Source organism: Phyllostomus hastatus, unplaced genomic scaffold (genome assembly GCF_019186645.2).
Source record: "Phyllostomus hastatus isolate PE091 unplaced genomic scaffold, TTU_PhHast_1.1 phas_scaffold_114, whole genome shotgun sequence".
Taxonomy (NCBI): Eukaryota; Metazoa; Chordata; class Mammalia; order Chiroptera; family Phyllostomidae; genus Phyllostomus; species Phyllostomus hastatus.
In genome coordinates this window covers 5185654-5199536 of record NW_025334006.1, presented here as the reverse complement: position 1 = coordinate 5199536, position 13883 = coordinate 5185654, and the positions used below count along the sequence as shown (strand labels likewise).

General features: G+C 37.7%; 1 protein-coding gene across 1 annotated transcript; it reads left to right on the top strand.

Moving 5' to 3' along the window:
• Nucleotides 1–651: 651 nt before the first annotated feature.
• On the top strand, nucleotides 652–6359 carry LOC123829749 (cytosolic carboxypeptidase 3-like). Its single transcript, XM_045855634.1, has 5 exons — nucleotides 652–776; nucleotides 2050–2156; nucleotides 3081–3141; nucleotides 5076–5261; nucleotides 5740–6359. Exons 2-5 carry the CDS (start codon nucleotides 2094–2096, stop codon nucleotides 5751–5753), a joined length of 324 nt encoding a protein of 107 aa, XP_045711590.1. The 5' UTR covers nucleotides 652–776; nucleotides 2050–2093; the 3' UTR covers nucleotides 5754–6359.
• The last annotated feature ends 7524 nt before the right edge of the window (nucleotides 6360–13883 follow it).

Here is a 13883-nt window from a genome sequence, read left to right as displayed (position 1 = left end):
TCATTAGGCACACAAATGTGCCAGAAGGCAACTCTGGGTGGGGTGGAATAAAGACCAGCAAAGCCCCAGTCTTAACCAGCATGCTCCACAGCCTCCTCGCTCGGAGGAGGGCCACGGCAAACCACCGTCGTGCAGACCCCAGAAACAGATCAGTGTCCCGCCGGGCCGCACCTAAACTTCCTGCTGGCCTCATTCTACCCTGCGGGTCCACTTCCACTCCACTCGGCATTCTCCCTGCCTCTACGCCCCGTCATCCCTCCGGGTCTCCCTCCCTTTGATATCCGAGGTCTGTCTGAAGTCTCGCGATGGTGGTCCCGTTGCCGTGGTAACGAGTGGCCTCGCTTCTTGGTGAAGGGCGTGGTTCTGGGGCTGCTGAAGCGAACCTTAATTATCCGGGAAGGGAAAGGTTACTATGGCCCCGCTGGAAGAACGAGGGGCCGGGGGAGGTCAGACAGTGACGTGTGTGCGATTCTGAAGGAAAGGAAATCACAGGCGGGGCGCCCCGTGCGGGGAACGAGCGCACCTGGACAGACCTGCCGGGGAAAATGAACTACCCACACTGCAGTGACCAGACGTGAGCGCGAGAGGAACACCTTGACAACACGAATTGTGGCTGAATCGTCCTTCCCACCCAGAAAGTCATCGCGCCTACCCGCACACCTGCCGGGCGTAGCTGGGCGTGGAGGCGTCCGCTTTTGCCTCTTCTGCTTCAGCCGTGGAAGATACACGCGGGGTGCCCATTAGAACATCAGTGTGTAGCCCATCTAAAAGCTCAGGTCAGCACAGTTGGCGTTACCCTAATCAACGGGTTGGTTGGTTGGGGTGTTCTCCTCAAAAAAGAGGTGTGGTTGTCGTTAGGTAGTTTTATTAGTTATAGCCAGTAAAGGCAATTCACATCCAAAGCTCTGTCTCCCCACAGGAAGGCTTAGCCATCCTTATATACACTATTTGGCTAATTACATGTTGATTTCTTCTTTGCGATTCGCTCAGCATATTTGGTTGGGTTCCAGTTAGGCTCATCAGGTTACAGCTGTGTCTGCAGATACTGTACCTATATTTTAACATTTAGCAAGAATAGCATTTAGTAAGAACCACCCAGACAATAAGATCCTTGTCCTGTCTTACACTGGTGTACCTCATATGCCCATGTAAGGAAATAGAATCAAGGTTTATGCCAATCCACTTTCCCAAATTTGGAATTGTGGGATCCCAGGGCTGAAACTTCAGTCTCTCATTTCTGAAGGTCCTAAAAAGACAGACCTGTCTGTTGCATTTGTAGTTATTTGCTATGGAGCTTGGACTTTTTCTGTATAGTCTTGTTCCAAAACATGCTTTTTTGTAAAGAGGAGCCTGAACAAATAGACTGGGAACTGGTAAAATCCTTTGGTCTCAAAAATAATAGAATCTTTCTATTATTTCATTGTCTTAGTAATACACACTTGGGAGGATACTTGCATCAGAGAGGTAATAATCATCACCAATGCAACCTTCTGAGAGCTACTGAGATTTCAGTGGGACGAATATAACTGATTATTAGAACACTGTAGAGACAGTATCTACAGAGTGTTCATCAAAATATGAAAAGTCTGTTGTAGGCATTTGAACTGTTGGTCCATTGAAAATTTAGCAGAAAATACATTTCCTCTATTGCTACATTTAACTTCCTGAATAAGGAGCTACAATTTTTTTTTTTTGGATTCATGATCATTTTAAAGCGTTGAGATGATTCTGAACTTGCTATTGTTCTCTGGTATTTAACTGTAAATACAGGGCGTACGTGATTTGGCTGTGTACCCTATTAATTCTTTTTCAATTAAATTATTTACTTGATTTGTCTTTTATTGCGATTTGGTCTCATAGAAATGAAAAAATTTTTCAAATCTTTGACATTGAATGTTTATGTAGCTATCTCCTAGTAACTTAATTTTTAAAAGAAGCCCGTTGTCAATTAAATACTATCGAATATATTTTGGGCACTCATTTAATGTAGTAAACACTTTAAATTTAAAAAGATGATTGTCAGTAAATTCCTTAAACATTGTTTTCCAGCCTGCCTACATAATAAAAGAAATCTCGAGCCAAACACGGAAGTGATGCCGTTAGAAGACTCAGAAGAGGAAGACTCTTCCGACGGAACCATCAGTGGAGATGAATCAGTACGTTTTCCTCAACCTCGTCTTACTTCATTTGAGATGAAACTTGTGTTACAGAGATTCCCAGGAAAAGTAGTATACAGTCAGTTGGATGTCAGAATCAATCAGATGTTTAAAGCACTGGTCAGCGAAGTTGGGAAATAATTTGATTGAAAGCCAAGATATTGCTCTGTGTGGTGTGCCCTATAGTGATAGCATTTTTATGAGAAAGAAAGTTGGGTAGGAGTCTTATGAGTTTTATTAAAATGTGTGTATTAAGTCATTATTAGGGTTTTTTATCATTCCTGTCCACTTTCTCATGTGTACTGATTCTACTGTATTCATCATGGTATATGATATTGGAACCTCCCTGTGTTTTAAACCTACTGTGTAGCTCCGTAATAGTTTCGATGTGGCTCTGAGGTAACAAAGCAAAGGAATGGAGGAAGAAAAGGGGAAGGACAACAAAATGCAGTATTTAAAAATATTTTGTCTGATTCTAGTAATATTTGTGAGATATTTTCTTCACACTTTAGTATAGTATCAATTACCATGTGTGTAAGATAAGGTCCCAAAATAATCTCCCCAGAATGATGTATAACCTTGTAAGTCTGGCTTTCTTTGTTTCTTTTCTTTCTTGTTCTTTGTTGTTGTTAATTTTTATTAATTTAAATGGTTTTTGCCAAGTTTACCAAGAATCTTTAAACTTTATTTCTTCCCTACAGTCATTAATGTGAAGAAAAGGAATGAAAGATGAAAACTTTCAGGTTTCAGGATATTTGAAGTATTGGGTGCTTTGAGACCAGGAGCCCATAATAATTCTGTAATTTTTTTCATCAAATAGTGAACACATGCACTCAATTCTGAGTGCAACCTAGATGTAAAAAAAATTCTGGACTTGGAAGTTGTTGGTTTTTAAAAGAGAAATACTTTCAAACTCTCTTGTAGGATGAGGACACCTTCATGAAATTTGCAAGTGAAGATCTCCAGCAGTGCGCACTTCTAGCAGGTTTGAATTTACACATATGTTTCTATATCCATGTATCTTTGTGATATTACCTTGAGTGGATGAAAAATAACAAGACGAGGAAACTAGAAAAAAGTCAGATTGCATAGTTTAGGGAATTATTCTGTTACTGAATAAGGAGAGAGGAATGTATTCACTTTTATAAAAATCTTTTGGAGTTAAAACTCTTAAGGTTTGTTTTAGATGAACCTAATTTTTAAGGAAACTAAATGAAAATGGTTAATACTTGATAAAGGACTTAACATAAGAATTTACCTTGACAGTTCTTTAAATAAGCAACTCTTTAAAAGCATTTACAGCCCTGGCTGGTGTAGCTCAGTGGATTGAGCGCGGGCCTGTAAACCAAAAGGTTGCTGGTTAGATTCCCAGTCAGGGCACATGCCCGGGTTGTGGGCCAGATCCCCAGTGGGGGATGTGTGAGACCCAGCCACACATTGATGTTTCTCTCCATTTCTCCTTCCCTTCCCCTCTCTATAAAAAAAAATGCTAAAGATAAATAAAATTTTTTAAAAATTAACTGCGTTTACAGCATGACTGGAGTTGTAATGGATACAATGTTTTGGAACTGCATCTTTATTTAAATGAAGTATGCCCATATAAGACTTCTCTTGAAGTCATTCATTTGCAGATGTATATATATGTGTGTATGTGTGTGTGTGTGTGTGTGTGTACATCTTGATGTAGACTTGATTTTTTTAAATTTATACATTTAGAGTTGTACTTTCAAATACACACTAAAATACTTCTTCTAAATATTCACATATCACAGATATTTTGAAATTGAGGATAAAACCTTTATTTATTTTTTATTATTTTGTCTTTTTCTCTGCCATCCCAAAGCAAATCCTCACTTTTGAGATAACCTCACTATTCCCCATTTGGTGTTTGTCCTTCTAGAATTTTTTCTTTGCGTTCCCACACAGATCTATAATCATACTCATAGAGAACTTGTAGTACTGTTTGGTACACTTCCTGTTGCCCCTTTTTTTTCTTTTTAAAACTTTTTCAGTCTGTTAGGAAAAAGAAGGAAACTCACTATTTTAACTACCAACATTTCCTTGATTGCGAAAGAAATTGAGAATTGTTTCATATGCTTGTCTGTTTATATTCCCTTGTGTTATGGCTCTGTTATAGTAATCTTTTCTTAACTTTGTTTACATTGTTTTCATTGTTTGAAATTATTTTGATGTTGTTTTATCACTATTCATTTGTGGCTTTTTATTTTTATATCTGGTTAAGCTACAAAAGCCCCTACTCCAAAATCATCAATATAATTATCAAAATGTTCTTTTAATTCCAGTAGGTGGTGAGGAAATGTGATCAGTGGGTGTATTTAATCTGTTAGACACATAGTTGCCTCAGTGTGATTAAGTTTTGTGGGGGTTTTTAACTGATTTTAGAGAGAGAGAGGAAGGGAGGGAGAGAGAGAGAGACTGTTTGATTTGTTGTCCCACTCTATTTATTCACTGATTAGTTGATTCCCGTATGTGCCCTGATTGGGGATCAAACCCGCAACCTTAGCACACTGGAATGATGCTCCAACCAACTGAGCTACCGGGCCAGAGCTCAGTGTGATTAAGTTTAAGAGGACTCAATGGTAAACAGCCTGCTAGAAAAGCTGCAAGAAACTAATACAATCCCTATCAAAATCCAAAATGTTTTTGGAATAGCAGTGACAATTTAGCATAAATTAATTCTATTTGAGATCAACAACTGTTTTTTAGCTACTATGAAGATCAGCTGTTACAAAATAAAAGATTAGTACTTTTATTTTTAAAATGCTGTGAATTATAAAATAATTATATTCACAGATATTTACAATGAATGATATTAGAGAAAAAAAGGAATACATAAAAAATTATAAGAATTGGAGTTTTGCTTCTTAACACTGTGGTTGTGTTTGAATCTCTTTCCAGCTGATTCCATCAGTGACTCGTTTTTCCCGAGGACTACACAGATTATATTGCAATGTCAGCGAGGGAAGTGGGTGCCTCGTCTTCGCGAGCCACGCGATTTATTTGGCGTATCTTCCTCTGGTCCACTGAGCCCAACACGGTGGCCGTACCACTGTGAGGTCATCGATGAAAAAGTCCACCATATTGGTATGTTCTTAGCAGTGACGGGGTCCACACTTATTAGTAAACTTACTGTACCAACCCTGATTTTAATGAGAAGACTCCTGGCATTAGAATAGTCATTCCAACCGAAATATAATGTGAGCCATACAGGGGTGGGCAAAAGTAGGTTTACAGTTATTTGTACGGAAGATAATACAATAGTTAATAAATAATAACAGAAGAATAAACTGTGTTTCACATTCTCACAGTTGTAAACCTACTTTTGCCAACCCTGTATATATAATTTAAAATTCTCTGGTAGCCACATTTAAAAAGGTAAAAAGAAACAAGTGAAATTGATTTCAAAAATATTTTTTACTTTACCCATATATTCAAAATATTTTACATTTTTTTTGTATGAAGTCTTTGAAAACTGTTGTCCATTCATACTTACATTTCAATTCAATTCTAATTTGTTCACATCCTTGCTAACGTTTGTCCTTTGTTTTGTTTTGTTTTTAAGAAGAGCCATCCTGACAGGTCTGAGATGGTATCTCACTGCAGTGTTGATTTCCATTTCACTGAAGATCAGTGATGTTGACAGTGCAATCCCTATCAAAACCCCAATGACATTTTTTACCAAAACAGAAAAACAACGGTAAAATTCAGATGGAACCACAAAAGGCTACAAATAACCAAATCAATCTTGAGAAGGAAGGACGAAGCTGGAGGCATGACATTCCCTGATTTCAGAATATATTGCATGGCTACAGAAGTCAAAACAGTATCGTACTGGCATAAAGGCAGACACACCTACCAGTCAGCAGAGCAGAGAGCTCGGAAACAAATCCACGCATGTATGTTCAACTGACCTTTGATGAGAGTGCCAACAGCACAAATGGGGAAAGGATAGTCTCTTCAACAAATGTCGAGAAAATTGAATATTCACGTGCAAAAGAACGAAATCAGACCCTTGTCTTACACCCTACAAAAGCATCAATTCAAAATGTATTAAGGACTTAAACATAAAGCCTGAAACAATAAAACTCCTAAGAGGAAACGCAGGAGAAAAGCTTCAAGACATTTTTCTTGGCAGTGATGCGGACATGACACCGAAAGCAGAGGTGACAAAAGCAAACAGGTGGGACGACATCAGACGGAAATGCTTCTGTGCAGCAAAGGAGATGATACCGTGAAAGGCAACCTGTGGGATGGAAAAAATAACTTGCAAACCATCTTTCTGGGGGGGTAGAAAGGGGAGGGAGGTGGGGAGGGATGGGTGGGTGGGCTGGAATGGGAGTCAAGGACAGAAAGCTGTTACTTGAACAATGATTAAAATAAAATTTTTTTTAAATCTTTCTGATAAGGAGTTAATTTAAAATTTGAGGAATTTCTACAACTCAGTAGCAACTAATAACCAGATTAAAACGTGCTAAGGACTTGAATAGACATCTTTCCAAAAAAGACATATACGTGATGAACAGATGTATTTATCGACCTTTTATGTAAACTATCTGATATGATTTTTTGCTATTTTGCTATTGGTTGTCCTTCTGATTTTCTCCTTGATCTGTAAGTGCTCTCTGTGTATTTATGAGGTTGGCTTAATATGTCATGTAGGTTGCATGCTTTTTTCTCAGTTTGTCATTTACCTTTTTATCTTTCTCATGTAGAAAAATTTAGTTTTTATGTAATCACTTTATCATTTTTCTATGGCTTCTGGGTTTTGAAATTCTCACATTTCTCTTAACACTTTTCAAGCTTTATTTTTTACGATTAAATTTTTTTTCTATCAGTAATTCATTTTGAAGGAAGAAGTGAGACCCAGTCTACTTCCATTAACTGTCTAGCCATTTGTCCCAACAAAATTATTAAATAATTTGTTATTACTGATTAGAAATGCCACAATTATTATATACTAAATTCCAAGGCGCAATTTCAAATTCTATTCCATTCCATTAACCTCTCTATTCATACGGTAGCTCAAAAACCTTTTTTAAACATATTGATTTATTTTATCCTCACCCAAGGATATGTTTATTGATTTTCAAGAGAGGGGGAAGGGAGAGAGACAAAGAAACACTGGTGTGAGAGAAACATCAACCGGTTGCCTCCTGTACGCGCCCCAACTGGAGATCAAACCCACAGCCTTTCTGTGTGGGGGACGATGCTCCAACTGACCAAGCCGCCTGGCCAGGCCTCAGAAATCTTGAATGCTGTCGTCTTTAAAACTAGAAATTTTGTTATGTGGTAAACTTAGTCCCCCAACGTGCCTTGTTTTGTTTTAAAAATGTTTCCAATTTCTTGGCTTATTGTATTTTGCCTTATTGCATTGGCTTATTTTGCCTTATTATAGGTATTTCTATATGGAATTTAAAATAAGCTTTCCTAGTTGTCCCAAAATTAATACTGGTAACTTTATTGTGATCTCATTACGTTTATAGATTAGACAAGAGTGACGTCTTTACAATACTGCATCTTCCTAGCCAAGAAAAAGGTATATCTCACTATATATTCTAGTTTTCCTTTACCCTCCTTAGTATAATTATACATTTTTTTCCTGCACTTTTTCTCAGTTTTATTGCTAGGTATCTTATTGCTATTTTAGATGGAATCTTTATTGCACGTTATTTTCTAACTGGTTTTGTAGAGGGAAGTTACATTTTGTATATAAATTTAGAAATTACCCACCTCTTATTTCTCATTTTTAGTTACTGTGTATGTGTCCTCTCTCTGTCAGACTGTCTTAATTTTTGTGTAGTTCAAAGTAAGTTTCAAACATTTTTATATTTAAGTTCTATAAACATTTCAGCATGCATATTATTAGCTGGAGTTTAATCCTGGTTTATTATTCCTTTCAGTATTTTTGAGGTAGCTTTTACATCCAGTGCAATGCATGAATCTGCAGTCTACCCGTCAATGCATTTTAGCAAAGGTGCACATCTGTGTGGTCCAAACCGCCACCGTAGGATATATAACCATTACAATAACTTAAAAATATAAGTAACAAACATGCAGAAGACTTGTATGCTTAAAACTACATAATGCCAATGAAAGAAATCAAGGAATTTCTAAATACATCAAGGAATATACCATGATCATGGTATCAGTCCTCCCCAAATGGATAGATAGGTTCCAGGCAGTTCCTATTAAAATTTTCTTTGTAGATAGAGACAAGATTGTTCTAAAATTTGTATGCAAAAGTGAGGGAACTGAGAATAGCCAGAACAACTTGGAAAAGTACCATAAAGGTGGGGGATCAGCCTATGTGATAGCAAGACCTTTTATGTAGCTGCAGCAGTCAGCACCCTGTGGTCTTCTGGGAGGGATATACATAGATCCGTGAGCAACAGAACCCAGAAGCACCTAAAGCTTTATGGCAGATAACTCAAATGCAGGACAAACAGTACTATGATTGAGAACACTTTCAAAAGCTTGACTATTCTAAACTTTGAAGATGTGGGTAACTGTCCTGGGAAGACTGTGCCCGAAAACTAGGAAGATCTGATTATCAAATTAAATGAGAACTAGGTATAGGCTAATAAGGGATGTGAGTTAGATAACTTTGATATAATGGGCAAATGCCTGGAAAGACAAAACTGCTGAAACTGACTCAAGAGGAAATAGAAAATAAGTAGATACGCAATAAGTCGAGGGATTGAGTTAGTAATAGAAAAGCCAGCTACAAAGAAAAGCCCAAGCTCAGGTATCTTCATTGATGAATTCTACCAAACACGCAAAGTTTGGAACATTCTACCAAAAGTTCCTACCAATTCTTCACAAACTCTTCCAAAAAGCAAAAGAGGAGGGGAAACTGTACAAGACCAGTATTACCTGGGATACAAAGCCAGACAGACATCACAAGAAAGCTACAAATATCGATTAATGTAGATGGAAAATTCCTCAACAAAATACTAGTCAACTGAGTCCAGCAGCATAAGAAAAGAACTGCACACCATAAACAAGGAGAATTTATCCAGAAACTCAAAGTTAGTTTATCATTCAAGAATCAATGAATATAATTGATGTAATAAAATCAAATAATGTAATACAGCATACCAATAAAATAAAAAAAGACAAAAAGTATAATCACTTCTCAGTAGCTACAGAAAAAGCATTATTTAAAATCCAACACCCAAGGGCAAAATTGCCCCTGGTTGAGAATCACTGACCTTGAAGTTCTGAGAATTTCTGGAACCTGAGTGATCTGGCCTTGCTCTTTGATGACTAAAGAAGCAATCTTCTCCATCCTAAGAACCAAAGATGTGCTAACTGCACACTGACCCAATGCTGATGTAACAGGAACCCTGCTCGCTCAGTGTTATGAGTCAGCCGCGTGAAATTACTGCTGGGGACACTGCCGGCTTCTGGAAACTGCTGCAGCTGAGAGACCGTGGTCATCTGCTGGCAATGCTGCATTGTCACATTGACATACGTCTCACAATGGACATACAGGCCAGAGCCCACACACATCAAAGTCAACATGCGTCAAAATTTGCATGTGTGTCAGAGTCAACATGTGTTGAATGGTCATGTAGTAGAATAAATAGTCAGTGCACTGTCAGAATCGACACAAGTCCGAATCAACATTTGTGTCAAAATCTACATATGTAAGAATATGCGCACATCTCAGAATCATGTCAAAATTAACACAAAAATAACATCTGTTTCTACACGTGTGTCAGAATTGATGTTTGCAAGGACCAGCATTTGCGTCAAACTGATGTATCGGAATCAATAAATGTGTCAAGTTTGAGGTGTCCGAATTGACAGTCTTGTCACAGTGAACACACATGTGTATGTGTTGAAGCTGACATATCACAATTGACATACATTTCAAATTGATATGTTTCATAGACAAGTGTCAGTAGTAACATGCATGTCAGAAGTGACTTATTTGTCATAGTTACCTACATGTTGCAGTTGACATACATTTGGCTAACACCTGTAGAGCACTTTACCATTTATAAAGTTTTTTCAGTAACTGTCTTACAATGTTAGGTGTGATGTGGTACTCAGAGTTATTGTTCAGTTAGCTGCTCACAACTTTTTTAAATGAAGCAAAATTTACATTGACTACAATTAACCATTTTGAAGTGAACAATTCAGCAGCCTTTGGTACATTTTTTGTGTTGTGTAACTATTACCTCTTTCTAAAATCGGTACATTTTAATGGCCCTCCAAAGAGACCCTGTACCCATCAATCAATCATTCTTCATTCTCTCCTCCAACAATAAAATTACTAATCTGCTTTCTGTCACTGTGCATTTGCTTATTCTGGACATTTTCTATAAATAAAGTCAGACAATAAAAAATAAAAATAAAATAAAAATCCAACCCCCTTTCCTGTCAAAAAACTTAGGGAGAGTAGGGAAAGTCCTTAATATAATGGACAGCATCTGTAAAATCTCACAGCTAATATTTTACTTACTGGTGAAAGAATGGGTATTTCCCCTGTAAGATGAAAAACAAGACAAGGATGTCCACTTTTGCCTCTTCTGTACACCATGGTAATGGAGCTTCTAGTCACAGTGATTAAGCAAGAAAAAGAAAGAAAAAGCATCCAGATCAGAGAGGAAAAAATGAAACTATTTCTGTTCACCAATGACATAATCTTGTATATAGAAAACCCTAAGCAACCCACTAGAAAACAATTATTAGAACTAGTAAATGAATTTGGCAAGGTTGAAGGATAAAGGATCAATATTTTATTTTATTTTTAAAAGGTTTTATTTATTTATTTTTAGAGAGGGAAGGGAGGGAGATAGAGAGAGAGAGACACACATCAATGTGTGGTTGCTGGGGATCATGGCCTGCAACCCAGGCATGTACCCTGACTGGGAATCGAACCTGCGACACTTTGATTTGCAGCCCGTGCTCAATCCACTGAGCTACACCAGCCAGGGCTAAAGATCAATATTTTAAAAATCAATTATATTCCCATAAACTTATAGTGAACAATACTAAAACAAACTTAAACAATTTCATTCATTATACAATAGCATCAAAAGTATAATATAGGAATAAATTTAAGAAGAGAGGTGTAAAACATACTCTGAAAACTACAAAACATTGTTGAAAGGAAATTTTCAAAATCTAAATAATAGGCTCTGGCTAGTGTAGCTCAGTGGATTGAGCGCGGGCTGCAAACCAAAGCATCGTAGGTTCGATTCCCAGTCAGGGCACATGCCTGGGTTGCAGGCCCTGGCCCCCAGCAACCACACATTGATGTCTCTCTCTCTCTCTCTCTCTTCCTCCCTTCCCCTCTAAAAATAAATTTTAAAAGTCTTTAAAAAAACTTTAAAAAATCTAAATAATAGAATAGTACCAACGTTTGTGGATCAGACAATTTATGATTGTTATGATAGCAATCCTCCCCAAATTAATCTGAAAATTCAATACAATTTCTGTCAGAACACTGCCTGCTTTGTAGAAATTGAAAAACCAATCCTAAAATTCATATGGAAACTCAAGGAACCTAGCATAGCATGCAAAAAAAAGGTCTTGAAAAAGAACAATTTGAGACTCATTGTTTCCAATTCTAAAACAACAAACTAACAATAACCAAAACAGTCCTGTATTGCCATGAACATCGGAATATAGGTTAGTAAGTCAGATTGGAAGTCCAGAAATCAACCACGTGTTTGCGGTCAGCTGATTTTCAACCCAATGGGCAAGTCTGTTCAACAAGGAAAAAATAGTCTTTTCCACAAATGGTGCTGAAACAACTGTGTAAATAATCACATGAAATGTCAATGAAATTTGACCTTTACTTCACACCATATAAAAAATGAACTTAAAATGGGTCAAACACTTAGAAGAAAACATAGAAGTAAATCTTAATGATGTTGAATTTGGCCATGGATTCTTAGCTCTAACACCAAAAACACAAGCAACAACCAACAAAAATGGGCCAATTGGATTTCACCAAAATTAAAAACTTTGGGGTTTTAAAGAAAACTAGCAAGAAAGTGAAAATACAACCCACAGAATGGGAGAAAAATATTTGCAGACTATCTGGTGAAGGATTTACATAGAGCTCTTAAAACAATAAAAAGGATCTATGTGTAGAATATGTAGAATTCTTACCGCTTACAATTTTCAAAGACATAACTCGCCCTGACCAGTGTGGCTTAGTTGGCTGGGTGTCGTCCTGCAAAGTGAAAGGTCTCCGGTGCGGGGCACCTGCCTAGGTTGCCAGTTTGGTCCTGGCTGGGGTGCGTACCAGAGGCCACCGATCGATGTTCCTCTCCCTCTCTTTCTCCCTCCCTTCCCCTCTGTCTAAACATTAATTAATTAAAAATTTAAAAAAAAACAACTCAATTTAAAAAGTGCAAATGATCTAAATGAGCATTTTACAAAGAAAATAAACATGGCCAATAAACACGTGAAAAGACTTTCTACATCTTTAGTTCTGAGGGAAGTCATGCAAATCAATTAACACAATGAGATAGCACTTTACACCGCTGCGATGACAAGACTCAAAATCAGAAAGCAAATGTTGATGTGGATATAGAGATGTCAGAAGCCTCATTCGTACTCTGATGGTGGGAATGTAAAATCACGCTACCTCTTGGGAAAGGTCTGGCACCCCTTCAGAAAATCACAGGTACCATAAGAGTACTTTGGTAAGCTGCTAACTTGACCCTATTGTAGATTCTTTCTCCAGTTCTAATACTAGAGCCTCATACTTCTTACTATAAGGACCGTTCACTGTTGAATAATTAAAGAAGAACAGTAACAGATGAATGAAGTCTCCTGTCCTTAACCGGGATGTCTGGCTGTCACGCAGCTTTTGATGGTATACAGACACCATACTGAAACTCCTCAAATTTCAGAATCCGTACTATGTTATCAGTTCGGGGTTCATTTCGATTTGAGTCGATTACAGTTTTCAACTAGTAGAGATTACTTTTTAGTTATGACTTCCTTTATTGTTTATTATCAATTTTGTCTGGTTGTGTGTTGTTCAATTTATTGACAATGTGCAGAGATGCCTCTTGGTATCAATATTTAATCTGTGCTCTGTAGCTAGACTTGGCCCCTAATAATTATGTCAAGTATACTTATGTTGCTAAAATAACTGTACGCATAATCCCCCAAATGTTTTTGCAGTAATACTTGTCTATCACCATGAGTTTTTTTTTTTCTTACTGTTCTGATGACTGTGTTTGTGATCACAGAGGCTGGCTCCCTGTCTAGGAATATATTCATTACCGAGGCCAAGCACAGTCTGACACACATAAGCCAATAATAAAAGAGAAGTAAGGTGATGAGTCAGATCCTTGTTCCATTAAAAATGGGAACAGCTAGGGTAGTTGGGCTGTGAATATGTCAACACATTTTTCCAGTCAAGTAGATCATGGTCCAGAATAGACCATGCATTTGAGCGTGGTTCGGACAACTTTTAAGAAACTTGGGCCCGCCCCAGCTGGTGTAGCTCAGTGGATTGAGTACTAGCCTGAAAACCTAAAGGCTGCTGGTTTGATTTCTGCTCAGGGCACATGCTAGGGTTGTGGGCAGGGTCCCCAGTTGGGGTCATGCAGGAGGCAACTAATGGACGTTTCTTTTGCACATTGATTTTTTTAAGTGATATAAATGTGACCAGCATAGCCTGGCCTTTAAAAAAGAGAAGAAAAGAAAGAAGGAAACTTGGTCCCAACAATA

What these genes read in the sequence shown, in the direction of transcription:
- LOC123829749 (XM_045855634.1), top strand. Translation starts at nt 2,094, where the DNA reads ATGCCGTTAGAAGACTCAGAAGAGGAAGACTCTTCCGACGGAACCATC. An exon ending in CCATCAGTGGAGATGAATCA is followed by an intron (nt 2,157 to 3,080) that starts GTACGTTTTCCT and finishes ACTCTCTTGTAG; the next exon opens with GATGAGGACACCTTCATGAA. An exon ending in GCAGTGCGCACTTCTAGCAG is followed by an intron (nt 3,142 to 5,075) that starts GTTTGAATTTAC and finishes ATCTCTTTCCAG; the next exon opens with CTGATTCCATCAGTGACTCG.